This window comes from Lynx rufus, unplaced genomic scaffold (genome assembly GCF_022079265.1).
Source record: "Lynx rufus isolate CCGP_SWC_20201006 ecotype Redwood Valley unplaced genomic scaffold, mLynRuf1.p SCAF_12, whole genome shotgun sequence".
Classification (NCBI taxonomy): Eukaryota; Metazoa; Chordata; class Mammalia; order Carnivora; family Felidae; genus Lynx; species Lynx rufus.
Window position 1 is genome coordinate 22,569,614 of NW_025814826.1, and position 20,979 is coordinate 22,590,592.

Here is a 20,979-nt window from a genome sequence, read left to right on the forward strand (position 1 = left end):
GTGATTAAATGACCATAATATTGGCCTGAGCATCTCATGCGACTTTATTGGCCTGCCTGCTCAAGGGTATGTGCATTCGAGAACAGGAGTGCTCTATAACCTTGTATAATAAATCATATATGGAGAAGTAGTAACAACTAAACTTACTTAATAGTATTAATCATTCCTTTACTGTGTTTGTCACAACGTTGTGAGCCTACAACTAACATCTAGTGAACATTAGGCATGGAGGAACGCAGTTTATGCGCATTATCTTAGTCTGCAGAACTACCTCGTGGGGTAGGCGCCATTACGTATCTCAGGAAACTGAGGCACAGACATTAGATCACACAGAGCTATCAGTGGAGAAGTCAAGATTTGGACTCTGGTCTGCTAGTCTAACCATTTTGTGCCTGTTAATGTTAACAGAAGTCAACAAGGTTATTTATCACTTGAATTGGTTGACGTGTGAATCTTCACAAGAGACTATGTTTTTTTCCTTTGGCTCACTTAACCTCAAAGTTACTAATAGTTATGCATGAGACTATGTGATGGGCCTAAACCTCTTAACTGCTTTTTTCTGATTTGCTTGCCTTCAGGACACCCAAATGTTTGATTTCAGCCTTAAGCCAGCAAAGTATTTTCACTGAAAATAGTTAGACAAATTGGCTTAGCCTCTTCCTGAATGGTGTTGAATAAAGCTGGTTAATTTTGTAAAGCAAATCATGCTTAAACCCAGGACTGGTTTGTTTTTGTAAATAATGCCTCGTTTCATCCTAGTGGATTGGGCTTCCAATGCAGTCTAACCCCATTCATTCCCTTCTCATGCCCTGGGTTACTAATCTTTCATTCTTGCAACATATACTTGCTAATGTCTGCTTTGAAATTCCCAAACCTGTCTTGTGTTGAAGTTTTATAGTTGATGATTAACTGAATCACCTATCACATCAAGGGTGATCTTTGGGGAGAACCATCTGTTTAAGCATTTCCCTGGAATTTCCCCAGGATTACTTTTGAAGCCATTCCTCTATTTTCTCATTTTCATTTTTTTTTTAAATTTTTTTTTCAACGTTTATTTATTTTTGGGACAGAGAGAGACAGAGCATGAACGGGGGAGGGGCAGAGAGAGAGGGAGACACAGAATCGGAAACAGGCTCCAGGCTCTGAGCCATTAGCCCAGAGCCTGACGCAGGGCTCGAACTCACGGAGCGCGAGATCTTGACCTGGCTGAAGTCGGACGCTTAACCGACTGCGCCACCCAGGCACCCCTCTCATTTTCATTTTTTAAAATGTTTTATTTATTTTTGAGGAGCACAAGCAGGGGAGGGGCAGAGAGAGAGGGACAGAGGATCTGAATCGGGCTCTGTGCTGACAGCAGCGAGCCTGATGCGCGGCTTGAACTCACAAACTGCGCGATCATGATCTGAGCTGAAGTCCACACGCTTAACCGACTGAGCCACCCAGGTGCCTCTTGAAGCCGCTCCTTTAAAAATGCAAACCAGGCGTGCCTGGGTGGCTCTGTGGTTAAGTCTCTGACTTGGGCTCAGGTCATGATCTCACAATTTGTGAGTTCGTGACCCGTGTCAGGTCAGGAGCCTGCTTTGGATTCTGTGTCTCCCCCTTCTCTGTCCCTCCCCTGCTCGCACTCTGTCTCTATCTCTCAAGAATAAACGTTAAGAACATTTTCGTAAAATGCAAACCAGTGGGCCCTCCCTGCAGGCCGCAGCCTGACAGGCCGAGCAGCCCCCCAGGCTCCTGCCGCCTCCTCCCTCAGGTGTGACACAGGGCCTCGCCTCACTATGCCAACAGCGGGGCACAGCGCGCTCACCTTCATGCTCGGCGCCAAAGCTGATGGTGAGACTGTTCTAAAAGGCCTCCAGTCCATTTTCCAGGAGCAAGCGATGACAGAGTCGGTGCACAACTGGCAAGACCACAGTTATTTAGCGGCCTTCATAAACCAAAAAGGCAGCTTTGCCAATTTGAGAATTCACCCACATGGACTGGCATTGTTGGCACTTCAGAGTTATGATGGTGATTCGCAAGGCCAAGAAGTTGAGTCTTTTGAAAAAGTAGAAGAGAGAATGGAAGAACTGAAGCGATGACCACCCATGGACAGATAGTGGCCCACTGCTGATGGCTGCCTGGTTGAGTATGACACAGAGGTGCCTGGTGTAATGAAGATTCACCTTTCAGAACATTACAATTCTACACTCAAAGAAATTTGGAAATATTCTCATCCTTAAGTGGGGGTGTTAACCTGGCAAAGGGTGATTGAGGTATATCCAAACCATCGTGGGCAGTGGAAAAGACTACAGTGCACTGATTCTAGGGGGTGGAGATGGGGACATATGTGAAATAGTCAAACTGAAACCAGTGATGGTCACTATGGTAGAGACTGACCAAATGGTGATTGATGAATGTAAGAAATGCATGTGAAAAACATGAGGCGTCACCTTAGACAAAACTTGAAAGAGCCTACTTTCAGGTTCTAATAGAAGACTATCCCAGTACTGAAGAGATACACCAAAGAGAGTTTATGTGATGCATGATTTGACAGCTGTTCCAATCTCCACATCTCCGGAAGGTTCCACACGGGAGTTTCTCAGGCTAATTCTTGACCTCTCAATGAAAGTACTGGAACAGGATAGGAAATATTTTACACATGGTAACTGTCAATTTGACAGAAGCACTGTCAACTCCATGACCAGCTCGGGAGGCTGTATTGTCCTATGGAATTCTAAGGGATCATCGATGTTCTTTCACACTTGGAATTGTGGGTATTTACACTGTTTGGTAGAAAGAACCTTGAAGACCAGTATCCCCTAATCATGCATGCTGCAAATAGCCTTCCTGACCTTCTTATGCTGTATACATCAAAATGAGTCAGGCAACAGTGAATCCTTTCAAGTTTTTTTTCTAATTCTTATTTTTAATTAAAAAAAAGTAAATGGGGGCACCCGGGTGGCTCTGCCGGTTAATCGCCGACTTCGGCTCAGGTCATGATCTCATGGTTTATGAGTTCGAGCCCCGCATGGGGCTCTGTGCTGACAGCTCAGAGCCTGGAACCTGCTTCAGATTCCGTGTCTCCCTTTCTCTGCCCCTCCCCTGCTCGTGCTCGGTCTCTCAAAAGTAAATAAACATTAAAAAAAAAAAAAAAGTAAATGGAAAAAGTATATTTGGATGGGCTAGGGTGTTTCTTCTTTTTTTAAAGTCAGCTTAAGGATGAACAGACAACACAGCGATGGCTAAATGCACTTAACCCCTAGAATGTGACTTTTGTTACTTTTTTTGTGTGTGGGCTTTTTGTTTTTGTTGTGATCAAGATCACAATGATTGAATTTAGTTGTTTGGAGGAATGAACATCACTGTTTTGGTCTGGAAGGAAGTTCTTGATGGTGCTTCTTTCTCCCCAAATTGACTTATTAGATATTGAAATTTGGTGCTTGTAAGAGTTAAGAAAAAATGAATGGCAATGTTTCAGAGAAAAGTATAAATTAGAAAAAAAAAAAGGAAACGATCAATGTTAACTATCACTTCTTGAAAACTATTCTTACTGTTTTATGTAGACAGGCAGAACTAGTTTTCAGTGAAAACATTTGGGAACACCTTGTAGACACAGGGTGTCATTGGATATTGCTAACAAAATGTGCCACAAAAAATTTCTCATTTCTTCATCTATACAAGCTTTGTTCTGGGATTAGTTCTGGTTTTGACTGTGCAGAATTAGTGAATTTTAGAAGAATGCAGTTAATACTTTTGTTCCAGAATAGTCCACCTGGACCACCCACAACCATATTCTACAATGCAAGCAAGCAAAAAGGCATTTTACAGAGGCAAAAACTGAATCCCAAAATGGTAAAGCAACTAGTTCAAGGTTACTCAATGAATCTGACAGCTGGCGGTCCTGCATGCTTCCCATCAGGCTTCAAAGCTGACCTGAGGCCAGGTGACAATGCCATATTCTGCCATGACCTGGAGGCCAGTAAAGAAAGACTTTCCTGAGAGCATTTGGGACAAGGGGGGTCTAGAGCTTATATAATTCACAAATACACTTGGGTATTTATGTGTGTCTGTGAAGTTTTAGCTACATACAAAGGATTTACACTACATATTATATCCCCATTGCAAATATTCTTGGTGCATCAGCATATTTGCGTATGAAGGGTTGAAAAGTTCTGTAGTAAAGAAACACCTTTTAACTCAGCAGTCTCTGAATTTATTGACCATTTGTTTCCCTCAGTAGCTCACATAAATTGTATGAAACTAATCACCTTTTTTTGCATAAAAGTTTTTTGGGAAAGGCTATTCTGAATGTCTGTGAAGAGTTTACTGTTTAAACATGGTACATTTAAATGAGATTATATACTAAAAGCATAAAACTTGCTAACAATAAAGAAAATGTCCAGGATACAGCTTGTGAAAGTAAAAATTTTATTTTGATTGATTTCTCAATGTATATAGTTCAATATAATGCCAGTTTTTAATGGCAAAAATTTGGTTCCACTGAAACTCCATGATGCTACAGAGAGCTACTACTTTTTCCAGGAAGTAAGTAAACAGCTGGAAATAGAAAGCAAAACTTTCTAGCAGCATGGCAACTTATTAAGCTGCAGACCTAACAAGCCTGCAACTTTTATACTAAAAATGGCACAAACATGAGCTGGTGACAAAAGTGAGAAATGGAGAACAAGATGTGAACACCAAAAGGAGCAGTATAGGTCCTGTGAAGACAACAAAAAACCAAATATAGCTGTAAGAATTTTTAAGGATAATTATAGAAAAGGGAACCAAATGTTTTACTCAAATGTTTTTTAGAGCCTTTCTTTAGAGATACAAATATATATATATATATATATTTATCCAAAAATATGTTTTATACAGATAAATGCTTCTCAATTAAAGATGGGACCAAAGCTATAGTTATAACATAAAGCACTGTCTTTTATAAGACTATTTATCCAACTCAATTTTTGATTTCTTTAAGATTAGCGCAGTGTTTTCCAAATATAATTACCCAACATTCTTTTTATAGATATAAATCAAAGTAGGCATTATTTTTAAAAAGGGTTTGTAGGTTAAACAGTATTTTTCTAAGATGCTGTGCATATAGAACTTATAACAAGCCCCATTAAGAATCATTATTAACAAACATATCAAAAAGGGCTATAGTCAACTTTGCTTCTTTATAGTAAATATTTAATTTTCTGATTTCCAGTTTATAAGTGTTGAAAATGCACAAGAAAGATTTTTCTTCACATGTAGTTTTATGTTCATATATTTTGATTCAATACATACGGCAATAAATCTCCACACATCGTAACCAATAGTATGTTTTCTTTTAAATGGGGATGTGACATTAACAACCATTACCTATATAATAAAGCACACAATTATTTTAGCGAATTTACAAATCTTTTTCCCCAGGTGTAAAGACTACAAAAATTCCTAAAAATTAGAGGATACTTGAAAACATATGAAAGTTTGACTTCCAACTTTATAGTATTTCCATTTTACCCTGAAAGATAACTTAAAAAATATGACCTTGCTGGAAGAGGCCATCTTGCTAATATAAAAAATTGGTGACAGCAAGAAATTTTATCACTGATATGTAGAATTTTTGTAAATAGTTATCTCTCCAAATCATTAGAAAAACGTTCAAAGATAAAAAACAAAATAAAATATGGTGGTGGTCCCTAAACTATTTTGAAGGCAGGTAGCTTAGTCTAAGCTAAATATTTTTTTCACTCATAGTAATCATTCTTCCCTCAAATGCCCTTTAAAAAAATGCATGAAACAGTACAATAGCAAGAATCAAAGAGCACAAACTGTATTTTCAAGGACAGAAAAAAATCTCTAGTGCTGAAAGATATAGTAAAAAGCAGATTTCTTTGGGGACATTAATCAATTAGATTATAATTCATTATGAAGATTTCTCTTTTCTATTACGGGGAGAGTCTGCTCCATTTGAAGTTACTGTTCCATTTACACCATTTTCTGAAAAGAGAAAAGAATCAGGGTTACTCTCTTTTCTAAAGAAATGCAAAGAATATCATCTTTATTCATAAAAGTACCTTCAGAAAAGGAAATTTAAAACCTCGTATGTATCTGTTTGTCCTTATGTAAAACTTAGTGGTAATTAATTTTTAATAGTATTTAACCAATCATAAAACCTGGTAACATGTAACACAATGAACCAAAAGTAGCAAATTAAAAAAAAAAAACAACTATAATATGTCAATTGTATCTCAAAAAATATAAATTAGAAAAAAGCAATTACTATATGTAAATTTATAATTTATAAAAAATTTTAAAAAAAGTGACAGAAAACAAAAAATTCTAAAATCAATTACAAGAATTTTAAAATAGTAGTCTTAAGAGCAGTACTTTTGATAGAAATAAAGAACCTTTTCACATTTGTCTGCAAAGTTCTTAGGGATATGTTTCCTTACAATACACAGAGTCGGTATTTAGGATAACTCTTATGTTTAGGAGTGTACTATGGCTGCCTTCTTCTTCAAGTTATGATGGATATGTATGTATGTATGTATGTATGTATGTATGCATGTGTGTGTATATAACTAATGTCAGACTCATCTCTCCAAAAAGATCCATAAAAGTTGGAATACATGGGAACGCAAGCTGGTGCAGCCACTCTGAAAAACAATATGGAGTTTCCTCAAAAAACTAAAAATACAACTACCCTACGACCCAGCAATTGCACTAGTAGGCATTTATCAACGGGATAGAGGTGTGCTGTTTCGAAGGGACACATGCACCCCCATGTTTATAGCAGCACTATCAACAACAGCCAAAGGATGGAAAGAGCCCAAATGTCCATCGATGGATGAATGGATAAAGAAGATGTGGTATGTATAGACAATGGAGTCTTACTCGGCAATCAGAAAGAATGAAATCTTGCCATTTGCAACTACGTGGATGGAACTGGAGGGTATTATGCTAGGTGAAATTAGTCAGAGAAAGACAAACATCATATGACTTCACTCATATGAGGGCTTTAAGAGATAAAACAGATGAACTAAGTGAAGGGAAACAAAATAAAAACAGGGAGGGGGACAAAACAGAAGAGACCCATAAATATGGAGAACTGAGGGTTACTGGAGGGGTTATGGGAGGGGGGATGGGCTAAATGGGTAAGGGGCACTAAGGAATCTACTCCTGAAATCATTGTTGCACTATATGCTAATTAATTTGGATATAAATTAAAAAAATAAAATTAAAAAAAAAGTTGGAATACAAAAATTGGCTGTTTGAAGACAATGAAAAAAACATACAAACAAGGCAGCTCTGTGTATTTCTCCCAATTACTGAACACGCATGCACAAAGCAAGACTCAGAGAAGTCAAGCAGAGAGCACTTCCTTTGCAAGTACAAGAGAGCTGATTACTCTATAATAACAGGAAGAAAAAAATTTGAATTCAGAGTCTGTCAGAGAAGACAGATTGTACAAATAGTTGTTGATGTCCTAGAAATGAGGGCAAACTGGAAATGGATACTGTGACAGGATAGAATGATCTACCCATATTCAACCCAGAGCCTCTATAAACACATCTAGAGCCTACACACATTGTTATATAAAATGTCCAGTATTCAATTAAAAATTACCAGCCATCAGAAAGCAAGACCAAATGACTAAAAACCAAGAGAAAAAAAGTATGTATCAGAAATAGATCTTCGTTTTTTTCAGCCAGCACCAGGTGATGGGCATCTCACGGGACAACTGGCACAAGCCCTGCAAAACCAGGGGCAAGAGAAAGCCCTTCCACAAGAAGCAGAAGTATGAGCTGGGATGCTCTGCCCCATACACAGTCCCAATCTGGGGAGGCAATAAGAAGTACTGTGCCTTGAGGCTGGATGTGGGGAACTTCTCCTGGGGCTCTGAGTGGAATTACTGACACTGTCTACAATGCATCCAACAGTGAACTAGTCCACACCAAGATACTAGTGAGGAATTGTACTGTGTTCAATGACAGCACACCATGCTGACAACAGTGTGAGTCCCACTATGGGCTGCAAGCAGGGAGCCAAGTTGATTCCTAAGGAGGAAGAGATTTTAAACAAAAAAGAATCAAAGAAATTTCAGAAGAAATGTAACGACAGGAAAAAGAATGCCATAATCAGCAGTCTTTAGGAGGAACAGTTCCATCAGGGCAAGCTTCTTGTGTGCATTGCTTGAAGACCAGGTCAGTATGGCTGAGCAGATTGCTATGTGCTAGAGCGCAAGAAGCTGGAATTCTATTTGAGGAAAATCAAGGCCCAGAAAGAAAGAAATGAAAATACGGAGAATTTCACCAGAGAACTAAAATCTTTAATCCTAGAACTGGAAAATACAGTAACTGAAAATGCAGACTTAACAAATGAACAGCAGATTAGGCACAACAGAAGAGACCAGTGAACCAGAAAAAATACTCAGACTGAAACTCAAAGAAAAGGGATGAAAAATGCAGAAAGTATGAAAAGATGTAAGAGACAGGGGAAGAGGATTTAACACATATTATTGGAGTTCCAAAAGGACAAGAGAGAGAATGGGACAGAAGAATATTTGAAGAAATTATGGTCAAGAACTCTCCAAAAATGTAAAAGAAGCTAAGCCACGACTCAGGAAGCTCTACATGACAGAATGCAGGATAAATACAAAGACAACCACACCCAGGGACATCACAGTATAACTGCCAAAAAACAAAGACAATAATTATCACACTGGATGAAAATAAATCCAATTATATGTGTTTACAAGAGACACAATTTATATTTAATAACAAAGAAAGGTTTAAAATAGAAAAAATATAGAAAAAGATACACCTCAACATTTTACCAAAAGAAAGTTGGTGTAGCAGGGTGCCTGGGTGGCTCAGTCAATTAAGCGTCTGAATCTTGATTTTGGCCTAGGTCATGATCTCATGGTTTGTGAGTTCAAGCCCTGTGTCTTTCCCACACTGTCCGGCAGATTCTCTCTCTCTCTCTCCCTTTCTCTCTGCCCCTCCCTCACTCTCTCTCCCTCAAAATAAATAAACATAAAAAAAAACTGTTGTACCTATAGTAAATTCATTTACTAGAGATGAAGGTGGACATTCATTAAGAGAAAAGGACATATTCAATAGGAATTTAGAACAACCCTAAATTTTGATGTACCTACATCTTCAAAATATTTAAAGCAAAAACTTATAAGCTACAAGGAGAAGTGGTCAATATCTCCTGCAATAACTGACTGAACAAACAGAACTCCTTCCACCAAAACAGTAGAGATATAAAAGACTGAACAATACAGTAACAAATCTGACCTGATATATAATGGAATATCCAACAAATACGGAAAACACACTCTTTTGAAGTATAAATGGAACATTTACCAAAACCGAACACATGCTGAGCCATAATGAAAGTCTCAATAAACTCCAAAGAACTGAAATCATTCAGAACATGTTCTTAAACAATAACAGAATTAAGCTAGAAATGAGTAACAACAACAAAACCACTAGAAAATGCCCAAGTAGATGTTAATTAAACAATGTACTAATAAGTAATGCATGGGTCAAAGAAGAAACCAGATTGGAATTATAATATCCTGAACTGAATGATAATGAAAAAGACATATCAAAATTTGTAAAATGCAGCTAAAGCAGTGCTGAAAGGGAAAGTGTGCCCTTAATTGCAAGTAATTCACAAGATGGGTGGAAAATCAATGATATAAAAATTCATTTCAAGAAGCTAAACCACAAATAACAAAACAGCAAATCAAGCCCCAAAAAGGGAAATGAGAACAGAAATCAATGATATGACTATGAAAATCATTAAAATCCCCCACAAATGTTGGTTCTTGGCTAATGAAAAAAAAAAAGAGATAAAGGCATAAATTACTAACATAGGGAATAAGATACCACTGTTGTACACAAATTAATAAAAGAATATTATGAATAATTTTACCAATATAACTGCAATGGACAAATTCCTTGAAAACACAACTTACCAAAAGAGACACAATAAGGAATAAAATATCTGAATAATCCTATTATCTATTAAATAATGTAAATATCCTCCCCTAGAGAAGATTCTAGGTTACATGGCTTCACTGATGGATTCTTCCAAACATTTAAGTACGAAACAATGCTTGAAATCACACAAAGGATAAAGCTATTAATGGTTTGTTTATTTATTTTTGGAGCGACAGTGTGAGTGGAGGAGGGGCAGAAAGAGATGGACACCAAGGATTCCAAGCAGGCTCCGCACCGTCAGCACAGAGCCTGATGTGGGGCTCAAACCCACAAAACCACAAGATTATGACCTGAGCAGAAACCAAGAGCTGGACACTTAACCACTGAGCCACCCAGGTGCCCCTCAATAGTTTTTATAAAGCCATCATCACCCTGATACCAAGATCTGACAAAAATATTACAAAAACAAAAAGAAAAACAGATTAATTAGAGGCCAATCTTTTGTGAATACAGATGCAAAAATTCTTAAAAAAATACTGAAAACACCAATCTACTAAAAGTGATGCATTATCATCATCACCTTTATGCCATAAATGCAAGACTGGTTTTACATCTGAAAACAAATATTTTACAAAAAAATACCCATCAATATCCTTTATGAATATAGATATAAAAATGCTCAATAAAATACTAGCAAACCAAATCAAACAACATCTTAAGGAGGATTATATGCCATGACCAAATGGGATTTATCCCAGGAATGCACTGTTGGCTTAACATTCAAAAATCAATTAATAGGAATACATGATATCAAAAAAATGGAAGGACAAAAACCATCTAATGATCTCAGTAGTAGACGTAGAAAAAGCAAGTGACAAAATATAACATTCTTTCATAATGAAAATACTAACAAACGAGAAATAGAAGGGAACTTCCTCATGCTGCTAAAGACATTTAGGAAAACCCATAGGTAATAACATCATACTTAATGTGAAAAGACTAGATGCCTTCCTGATAAAATCAGTAACAAGGTAAGAATGTCTGCTCTCACTACTTCTATTCAAAATTATTCTGGAGGTTCTAGGCAGGGCAATATGGCAAGAAAATGAAATAAAAATCATACAGATTTGACAGGAAGAAGTGAAGCCATTTCTATTTGCAGATGACATGATCCTACATACTGAAAATGGCAAGGAATCCACACAAAACTTCACTAGTCAATAATAAATCTAAAAAATTCAGCAATGTTGCAGGATAAAAGATAAATATGGAAAAATCAATTCCATACTGGCAATGATTAACACAAAAATGAAATTAAGAAGACAATTCTATTTACAGTATCATCAAAAAGAATAAAATATTGAGGAATAAAAAGAAATAAAAGACTTACATACTGATAACTATAAAATTTAATTGAAAGAAATGAAAGAAGACCCAAATAAATGGAAAGACATCCATGTTCATACTTCCCAAGGAAATCTACAGAGTCAAAGTAATCCACATCAAAAGCCCAGCTGGCTTTTTTGCAGAAATTGACAAGCTGATCCTAACATTCATATGGAGGGGTGCCTGGCTGGTTCAGTCATTAGAGAATGTGACTCTTTGTCTGGGGGTCATGAGTTCAAGCCCCATGCTGGGTGTAGAGATTACTTAAAATCTTAAAAAAAAAAAAATTCACATGGAAGTGCAAGGGACCAGAATAACTAAAGCATGAAAAAGGACAAAATGGAAGACTCACATTTCCTGATTTCAAAACTAACTAGAAAGCAAAAGTAATCAAGACAGTGTGGTATTGGCATAAGAATAGGTACACAGATTGACAGAATAGAATCGAGAGCCCAGAAATAAATTCTTACTTTTGGATCAACCGATTTTCTCCCCTCGCCAAAAACAAGTTATTTATTCTGCCCTGTAAGCACTTGACCAACTGGTTTTCAATAGGAATATCAGGACAACTTAATAGAGAAAGGTTAGTCTTTTTGACAAATGGTGCAAGGGACAACTGCATATCATATGTAAAAACAATGAATGTAAAATGGTGCAACTACTTTAGAAATCAGTTTAGCAATTTCCCTGAAAATGTTAAACACACAGTTAACTACAGGATCCAGCAATTCATTCCTAGGTATATATCCAAGAAAGCAAAAACAGGGGTTCAAGCAAAAGCTTGTACATAAATGTTTACAGCAGCATTATTCATAGTAGCCAAAGAGTGGAAACAATCCAAATGCCTATCAACTAATAAATGATAAACATAATTTGGTATATTCACACAATAGAATAGTATTTGGCCATAAAAAGGAATAAAGTATTGGCATATGCTGCAATGTATATATGTTGCATATGTGCATATACATCCACTTAGGTACATGCTAAGTGAAAGAAATCATTTGCAAAAGATCACATATTATATGATTCCATATAATATGCAGAAAAGACCAATCCATAGACACAGAAAATAGGTTAGTATTTGTCAAGGGTAGGGGGAAGAAAGGGATAGGAAATGACTGCTAGTGGGCATGGGGTTTCTTTCTGGAGAGATAAAAATGTTCTGGAATTAGATAGTGGTTCATGAACTTTGTGAATATACTTAAGAACCACTGATACCTACACTTTAAAGGTTGAATTTTATGGTATAGGATTAAATTTGGTATGGTATTAAATAAATATTACTGAGAGAAATTAAAGACAGTCTAGGTAAATAGAAGTATACACCATGTTTACGCCCTGAAGTGCTCTATTCTCCCTGAAATGACCTATAGATTCAGTGTAATTCTAATCCAGTTTCTCAGCAAGAGTTTTTTTTGGGGGGAGGGGGAGAGGGCGGGAGTGAAAATTGACAAAGATGTACAAAAATTTATACGAAACACAAAGGCCCAAGAATTACTGAGACAAGCTTGAATAGGACAAGGCTGGAGGACATAAACTATCAAATATGAAGACATACAAGAAGCAAACCAGAGTCGATAAAACTGGAACTCCCTGTGTCACAGTTCCAAGTATAACACCAAATAGAAGTTCAAAAAAATTATTGCAATGTCAATGCCTTTTCAATCAAAATCCAGAGGAGAAAAGAAGGCAGATGCAGGCTCAAATATGAAAGATCAAGCAATAGGAAGTTATAGAAAGAGCTCTTCCAGTTGGGACTAAAGGGCAGATGGGAAGGGGCTGTGAAGAGGTTTTGTATTGTAAATATTAGTAAGATGCTTGAAAGCACAAACTACCACTCTCTAGGTTAGTTACTGGCTACTAAAACAGCCCAAAATACTAGTCTAATGGAAAACTTGGGAAAGAGAAATTTAGTGGACAGCTTTTTTTATTTTTTTTTAAATTTTTTTTTTAATGTTTATTTATTTTTGAGATAGAGAGAGACAGAGCATGAACAGGGGAGGGGCAGAGAGAGAGGGAGACACAGAATCGGAAGCAGGCTCCAGGCTCTGAGCCATCAGCCCAGAGCCCGATGCGGGGCTCGAACTCACGGACCGCGAGATCGTGACCTGAGTCGAAGTCGGACGCCCAACCGACTGAGCCACCCAGGCGCCCCTAGTGGACAGCTTTTGAGGGGAATAACTGACCTCACACAATAACTGTAGAATGGGGCAAGTTTTACTTTGCCTCTAATTTTGCTAAAGAGAGAAAAAAAATTTCTTTTTTTTTTTTTTTTTAAATTTTTTTTTTTCAACGTTTATTTATTTTTGGGACAGAGAGAGACAGAGCATGAACAGGGGAGGGGCAGAGAGAGAGGGAGACACAGAATCGGAAACAGGCTCCAGGCTCTGAGCCATCAGCCCAGAGCCCGATGCGGGGCTCGAACTCACAGACCGCAAGATCGTGACCTGGCTGAAGTCGGATGCTTAACCGACTGCGCCACCCAGGCGCCCCGAAAAAAAATTTCTTTATAAGATTTTAAATCTTAATATGTTTATAATAAGACTCCACAACATTTAAAAAAAAAATGTTTTCCACTGCTTACTGAATACAAACCTGTTCCTTTCCTAGAAGACCTGCCTTTAGCCACTGTTGGTTTCTTCTTCACAGTTGGTGCCTGAAAAGTAGAATGTTCTCTCCACCTCCGAAGCTGAAAATTAATGAACTTCCACATCATGAAGGCTTGGGTAATGCAAATGGATGCCAGGACAGCAATTCTGAGGATATTAAAGTCAATAAACAAAACATTAAGAGTACGTCAAAACAATGTCATTGAATGAAGCATTCTATCTTGCACTGACAGAATTAACTTAGTGCTAAATTCCCAAGGCTGACAAGATTATGTTAATAAACAATTATTCCATTAGTAGTTAATCCCCAAAGTCAAAGAGATCCTTTAGTATTTCAATTCAGACATATGCAACTGCAACAGGTCTGAAATCAAATCAAATAAATATGCTCCCCCCATATTTGTCTCTATTTTTTTTTAAGGGGATTTGTATCATAAATTGGTAATACATACTATATAGCAGGACAAAGTGAGAAAAATGTTAAATCGATTGTACCTTACAGCTAACACATTGAAGTTCCCAGCACTGAAATCCAATTTCTGGTTCTCTGCTCTTGCAAGGCCAAAGCCAACAGTGAGTACTGAAAGAATTAAAGTCAGAAGTCTTCCCAAAACAAACAAAACTGCCCACAGAGAAAACCTGTAAGAAAAATATCCTAAGTCAAATTCATAAAATCGCAAAGATATGAAAAGATTCTAATATGAATCAGATTCCTATTAAGTAAATGCATATTAAGACAGCATTTCCTATTGTTCTGCAAAAGAGATTCTGAAGTAAAATGTCTGGGATATGCTATATACTATATCACACTCTTGAAGATACATAACACAGCATATTTAAGATTCTAGGAAATCCAATAAAGAAATAATTAATTTTGAGAATGCAAGCTGGTGCAGCCACTCTGGAAAACAGTATGGAGGTTCCTCAAAAAACTAAAAATAGAACTACCCTATGACCCAGCAATTGCACTACTAGGCATTTATCCAAGGGATACAGGTGTGCTGTTTCGAAGGGACACATGCACCCCCATGTTTATAGCAGCACTATCAACAACAGCCAAAGGATGGAAAGAGCCCAAATGTCCATCAATGGATGAGTGGATAAAGAAGATGTGGTATATATATATACACACACACACACACACACACACACACACACACACACACAATGGAGTATTACTCGGCAATCAAAAAGAGTGAAATCTTGCCATTTGCAACTACGTGGATGGAACTGGAGGGTATTATGCTAAGCGAAATTAGAGAAAGACAAAAATCATATGACTTCACTCATATGAGGACTTTAAGAGACAAAACAGATGAACATAAGGGAAGGGAAAGAAAAATAATATAAAAACAGGGAAGGGAACAAAACATAAGAGACTCTTAAATATGGAGAACAGAGGGTTACTGGAGGGGTTTTGGGAGGGGGGATGGACTAAATGGGTAAGGGGCCCTAAGGAATCTACTCCTGAAATCATTGTTGCACTATATGCTAATCTGGATGTAAATTAAAAAAAATAAAAAATAAAACAAGTTAATAAAAAAAAATTAAATTTAATTTAAAAAAAAGAAATATTAATTTTTATTTAGCTGATCTCTTTTTTAAATATAACTATCATTAATGATCCTCAAAATTATCGGTACATAGAAAAATTTTCAAAAATGCTAAATAAGACAAAACAAAAGCTATCCTGTTAACAGAACACCCATTCCCATTTAACAGGCCTACTTTTACTTTTTTTTTTAAAACAAGTCATAGTGCTCTAATTCTGTTTTCAGTCCAATTGTGCCGTTGAAATGTTTTAGCATCTTATATAATCTATTATTTAATCTTCTTCCCTGTTACTTTTATCCCTATTATCACTTCCTTATTACTCCTCCTCCAAAAGAAAAACATGCATTAAACAAAAGAGAAGTTATAATAGAAAAGTAAACCCTAAAACTCTTCCAAATTACAAGTTTCAATGTAACATCTGGCTAACTAAGACAAGACTCCATTTTAGAGAATAAAATACCATCCTGAATTGTAAAATCGTTTCATTTTATTTAAAGCTACTACTAACAGCTTACAGAGTGATATAACTGCCGGCAGCAGGGACCTTGGCAATAGCACAGTCCTTGACAATACAGGCCCTGACTCTTTAATTACACAAGAAACAGAATGGCTAAGCAACTTACCCTTTCTGATACTTTTCGTCACTAAAATAAAACAGGCGGGAAATGTGGAAAAGAAATTCAACAAAATAATGCAGCACCAGAAGAACAAGTCCCAGATGATTCAAGCTGTTAAAAGAACAAATTTAAAATGTAAAGATTAATTAGCAGACAGATTAGCATACTATCATCTACCCAGTCCATTTACACATCCAAACAAAATCCCAACTCACTTTAAAAGATAAGCTCCAGCGATGTGAAAGAGGTAAAGACCAATGTAGACAAGCTGACGAGGAATATCTTCCTGTAAACAGAGATGCATTACAGATTAAAACATGCCGAAACATTTCCGTCCCTTAGTAGCAGTGTGGTAGAGTGAAAAATACACTCTTAGAGAAGACCTGAAGGCTATTCAGCCCCTGCATTCTACCCCAGCTGCTACACGGCTTTAGCACCTTTCTAGGCTTCAGCTGTCTCACCTGGAAAATGTGACTCAATACTTGGGTTTGCCTGAATCAGAAGAACTCAAAATCCCTTTCAGGGCCAAAACCTATGGTTTCTTTCTGTAATAAACATCTATTAAATGACATAATGTTGATAGTCACAACGCTGCCCTTCTAATATTAAAATTGCTATGTTTATAGCAGTAGAGATGCTTTTATTTAAAGTAGTATTCATATTTTTTAGCTCATGCTTTGAATCCCTTTTAACCGTTATAACCATTAAAACTGAAGGTTAAAATTTTATCTTCTCACTTAGGATACTACCTTGTTATATAGTCTTTCTCCTTCTAATAACCCTGTAAAGCCACATATCCAGATTCTACTTTTTGCTTTTCTTTTTTCTTCCACAGTCCCTAGTGACCTGGTTGTCTTAAAAAACGTGTTTAAAAAAAAAATGGGAGTCAAGGGCTACTAGTGGATCATGAAATCAATTTAGGAGTCACGCTAGTATCTTTTAAAATAGGAAATAAACTAGAAAATACTAGGGTGTACAGCACATTGCACTGTTTCATGAAAATTTTATTATGGTTTTCACACACACACATATACACATTAAATTATAATGTAAAATATGATTTTTCATCTGGAGTTGTAGTCAAAAATATTTGTAAAAACTGACAGTGTTAAACCCAATAAACACTTGTTAATTAATGAAATGCATAGACTTCTCATTTCTACTCTCTCTGGTTTTTGCTCTTCCACACACGTATGTACATGTATGTGTGTGTGTATGTGTGTGTGTATGTGCGCCTGTGTGTATAAAACATAGTTGCATTAGCCTGATCTATGTGTAGTATAAAGCTGTATTAATCTGGTTAGTACTATTCATGTACTACAGCTGCTAATTACAACTTTTTACATGGTGGGTTGATGTTAAATGGACTGAACTGTATTCTTCTGGAACCTCACAAAACTCATGTCTGCCACCTAGTACAGTTGAGTGCAGGTCTCTACAGTTCAGTAGAGTTACTTCCCCAAATCTTCGGAGAAAGAACAGAGATTTTACAATTGTAGTTTTGAAACTGAAAACTCTTCTCTAGTAAGAATGGTACAAAGATCAAGTGTTAGAAAGGTAGGAGAAGAGTCAGATATTACCACACATAATACTATGTTTTGGGACTGTCAGGGAAAAAACCCAAGACAGAACATCAACTTTAGAGAGGTTCTTCCATTTGGAAAGAGAAGGATCTCTGAAAAGGAACTTTCTTAATTAAGATTTTCTCCACATAATTTTTAAACTTCCAATGAAATATTTCTCCTTACAAAAGGAGAGAGGGAGAACAATGTCAAGACTAACATGCTAAAAATTCAACAAGGGAACCTTTTTCTGCTCTTACAATAATTTTAGAACAGCTCACTGGTAGTGTTATAAATGTGTTTTCATATGCTATGAATAGAGGTGCCACTAAATATATACATGATATACATGTTTCCTAGAGTGTGGTATTCATAGCACTGGCACTGTACAAAATAATTTTAGATAGTACACAACAAAATACTTTTGTTGTGTATAGTTAAAATACTTTTAACTATAATTTTAATTAAAATATTTTAAGTTAGAGCAAGTGGCATGTAAATGACTTGATATGGGAAATACTGCCATATTCCTTCAGATGTGTTAATCAATGCTCCAAATTTCTGAGGCGAAAAGAGACCAGGGAGACTCTCAATACTCTCTGAAGTGTTTAAATTACTGACTGAACACTAAACTCATTTTCTTACATAAAAACTTGTGTAACACAATTTTCTGGAATGACTGCAGGAAAAACTATTTTATAGAATCTAACTTCTTGGGGGGGATTAAAAAATATTTAATTTCTAAAAAATGTTTATTTATTTTGAGAGAGAGAGAGAGCAGGGAAGGGGGGAGAGAGAGAGAATCACAAGCAGGCTTCTTCATGCTGTCAGTGCAGAGTCTGACGAGGGGCTTGAACTCACAGACTGTGAGATCATGACCTGAGCTGAAGTCGGACGCTCAGCTGACTAAGCCACCCAGGCGCCCCAGAAAGAGCTTTTAAAATAGTTTCTACAACTTTCCAAAGGACAGAGGATCAAGAAATCTTTTTCCAAATAACATTCCCTTCAGCTATATACCAATTGACCAATGTCTATAAAGGAATGTTTGAAAGTCCAACCAGAGAAAAAGTTTAAGTAAAAATGGGTGACACAGAGGAGTGTTAATACTACAGGGAATGGTGGAGATTGTTGTGAACTGGAGAACACACATTCTACATTAAAGACATTCCCATATTCTTTTAAAATTACAAAGGCAATGGGGATGATATAACGTGATTTTTTAAAAGAAAAATTTTACCTATATTTCAATTAGATCATGGCTATAATGGCACCCCTGTTTCAGGCCAAACCCCTCCAACATTCTCCAATCCTTGTGGGGTTACAGCTCCACTGGCAGGGTGCTTATATGTCTGAGGCCAACAACAACCTTGCCTAGCACTATGGTCTCTGGGGTTACACATTTCCATGGAGTGAGGGGAATGGGAAACAGAGGTGGCTGGGTGAAACCTGGCCATCTTAGTTCACTGGCCACATCAGAGATTCCAGTTAGGCAGTCAGCATACCGTCCAAGAGCATTGATCATTGTTCTACAATCTAGTGTCTAGCTGAATTGCTGAAAGAAAGCTGTTTTGGCTTCTCAAGACATTTTCACACAGCATCCTATAATATTATTACATAAACAAATGTTTTCTACCAGGAGCCAGAAATTAGGTTTTGTTTATTTTGTTTAAAGATTAATAAACTTCTTTTGTATTTGAGTGGAAAAAATATATAATGAAAATGAGTTATTAGAAAAGCTTTATCAAGCTCTTATATATTCTTTTTTCTAAAATTTTTTTAATGTTTATCCATTTTTGAGAGAGAGAGAGAGAGAGACAGACAGACAGACACAGAGTGTGAGCGGGGGAGGGGCAAGGAGAGAGGGAGACACAGAATTCGAAGCAGGCTCCAGGCTCTGGGCTGTCAGCACAGAACCCGACATGGGGCTCAAACCCACAGACTGTGAGATCATGACCTGAGCCAAAATTGACCGCTTAACCAACTGAGCCACCCAGGCGCCCCAAGTTCTTATATATTCTTAATGCTAATGTTTAAATAGTTTATATAAGAATGATTTCATTCTCATGAATGATGAATTAAAATTCTAATAGTCTCATTTTTTATGGAAAATCTAGTAAATATAGGACATTAAGTCAAAACAAGTTCTAAAATTATAAATAACTTCAAGTGACATTTTCAGTTGTTATTCAAACATCTTTTTATTAAAAAGATCAGGCATATACTTCAGTAAAATTCTATCTTTATAAGAAAATGCTTTTCTTAACTACACACTACTAAAAACTTGACTTTAAATGGAATAGCATAAATATGCCCAAATACAAGGCAAAGATTTTCGCCTAAACCACACATGGAGCCACCTCCTATTTAAATCTTTTCAAAGCTCTTATGTTATAGGGATCTAGATCATTATTTTGAGCAACAAATATATGTTTGGGGAAATTACACAGCCTGAAGAACCTTAATCAATGTTACTTCTAAGTGCTTATAGAGGTCTAACAGAGGAATCACTAGAGGGAAGATGATGCACTTTGGAAAAACGGAGTTAGAGGATTCAAAATTGGCTCTAGTGATGAATGACAGGTATGAACAACAAAGCTGCATGTGGAAAGTGTGAATATAACTTTCATGAAGTGGGAATGGGAAAATGCATTACATCTAATTTAAAATACTTCATATGACAGTGCAATATGCATGTATAATTAAACGAAATAAACTGAATATTGGAAATAAAGTATTTGGCTACCTCCTCTAGACTTCCCTGAAAGCTCATATATCCAAGTTGGCTGAGAAATTACATGGTTAATCTTCTTATGGGCAAAATGGAGTAATGTTTATATGGAGCCATACATACTGTATGCAATTAAAATATTCTCCTCAGGAGAAACTGAGTTATTTGTGACTAACACACCCCTTGAACTGCTACTAACAGTGTTCCTTCCTTTCTTCATTTCTCTGTAGGATCAGTTCGAAACAATCACTGTACTAGTTTCTTCCAGTAAAGAGTTCTTCCAAAAATAATTTTCATAGAGTAAATTTTAAGAAACTGTTTAACACATATGCAGCTGTTACTTTCAAATTATGTTAATTACTTGAAACAGTTACTTTCGACTGTCATATGTAGGTGTTAAAAATAGTTTCAGTTAAGTTCTAAGTTATGCAAATTATTCCATAAAAATTAGATTGCATTTCTGGAGAAATGCCATCTGGCAGGAATTGATAAGGAAAGAACTTTGAAAACTAAAATGAACATTCACTTTGAAATGTCCCTCTTTATTTATATGGTCAAGGAACAAGACAGAGACATATGGATTAATAATGA

General features: G+C 36.5%; 1 protein-coding gene and 2 pseudogenes across 1 annotated transcript in view; 2 read left to right on the forward strand and 1 right to left on the reverse strand.

The window, feature by feature from the left end:
• The first annotated feature begins 1,778 nt into the window (after positions 1-1,778).
• Positions 1,779-2,861, forward strand: LOC124507533 (spermine synthase-like; annotated as a pseudogene).
• A 1,535-nt stretch (positions 2,862-4,396) lies between these two features.
• The window catches only part of TRAM1 (translocation associated membrane protein 1), a 32,578-nt gene continuing 15,995 nt past the window's right edge, over positions 4,397-20,979 (reverse strand). The window contains exons 7-11 of the mRNA XM_047074021.1: positions 16,314-16,384; positions 16,105-16,209; positions 14,423-14,566; positions 13,914-14,074; positions 4,397-5,973 (exon numbers count right to left, since the gene is read on the reverse strand). Coding sequence (XP_046929977.1) covers positions 5,900-5,973; positions 13,914-14,074; positions 14,423-14,566; positions 16,105-16,209; positions 16,314-16,384 — 555 coding nt within the window. The 3' untranslated portion in view covers positions 4,397-5,899. The remainder of the gene's footprint in view (positions 5,974-13,913; positions 14,075-14,422; positions 14,567-16,104; positions 16,210-16,313; positions 16,385-20,979) is intronic.
• LOC124507928 (40S ribosomal protein S8-like) lies at positions 7,698-8,392 on the forward strand (annotated as a pseudogene).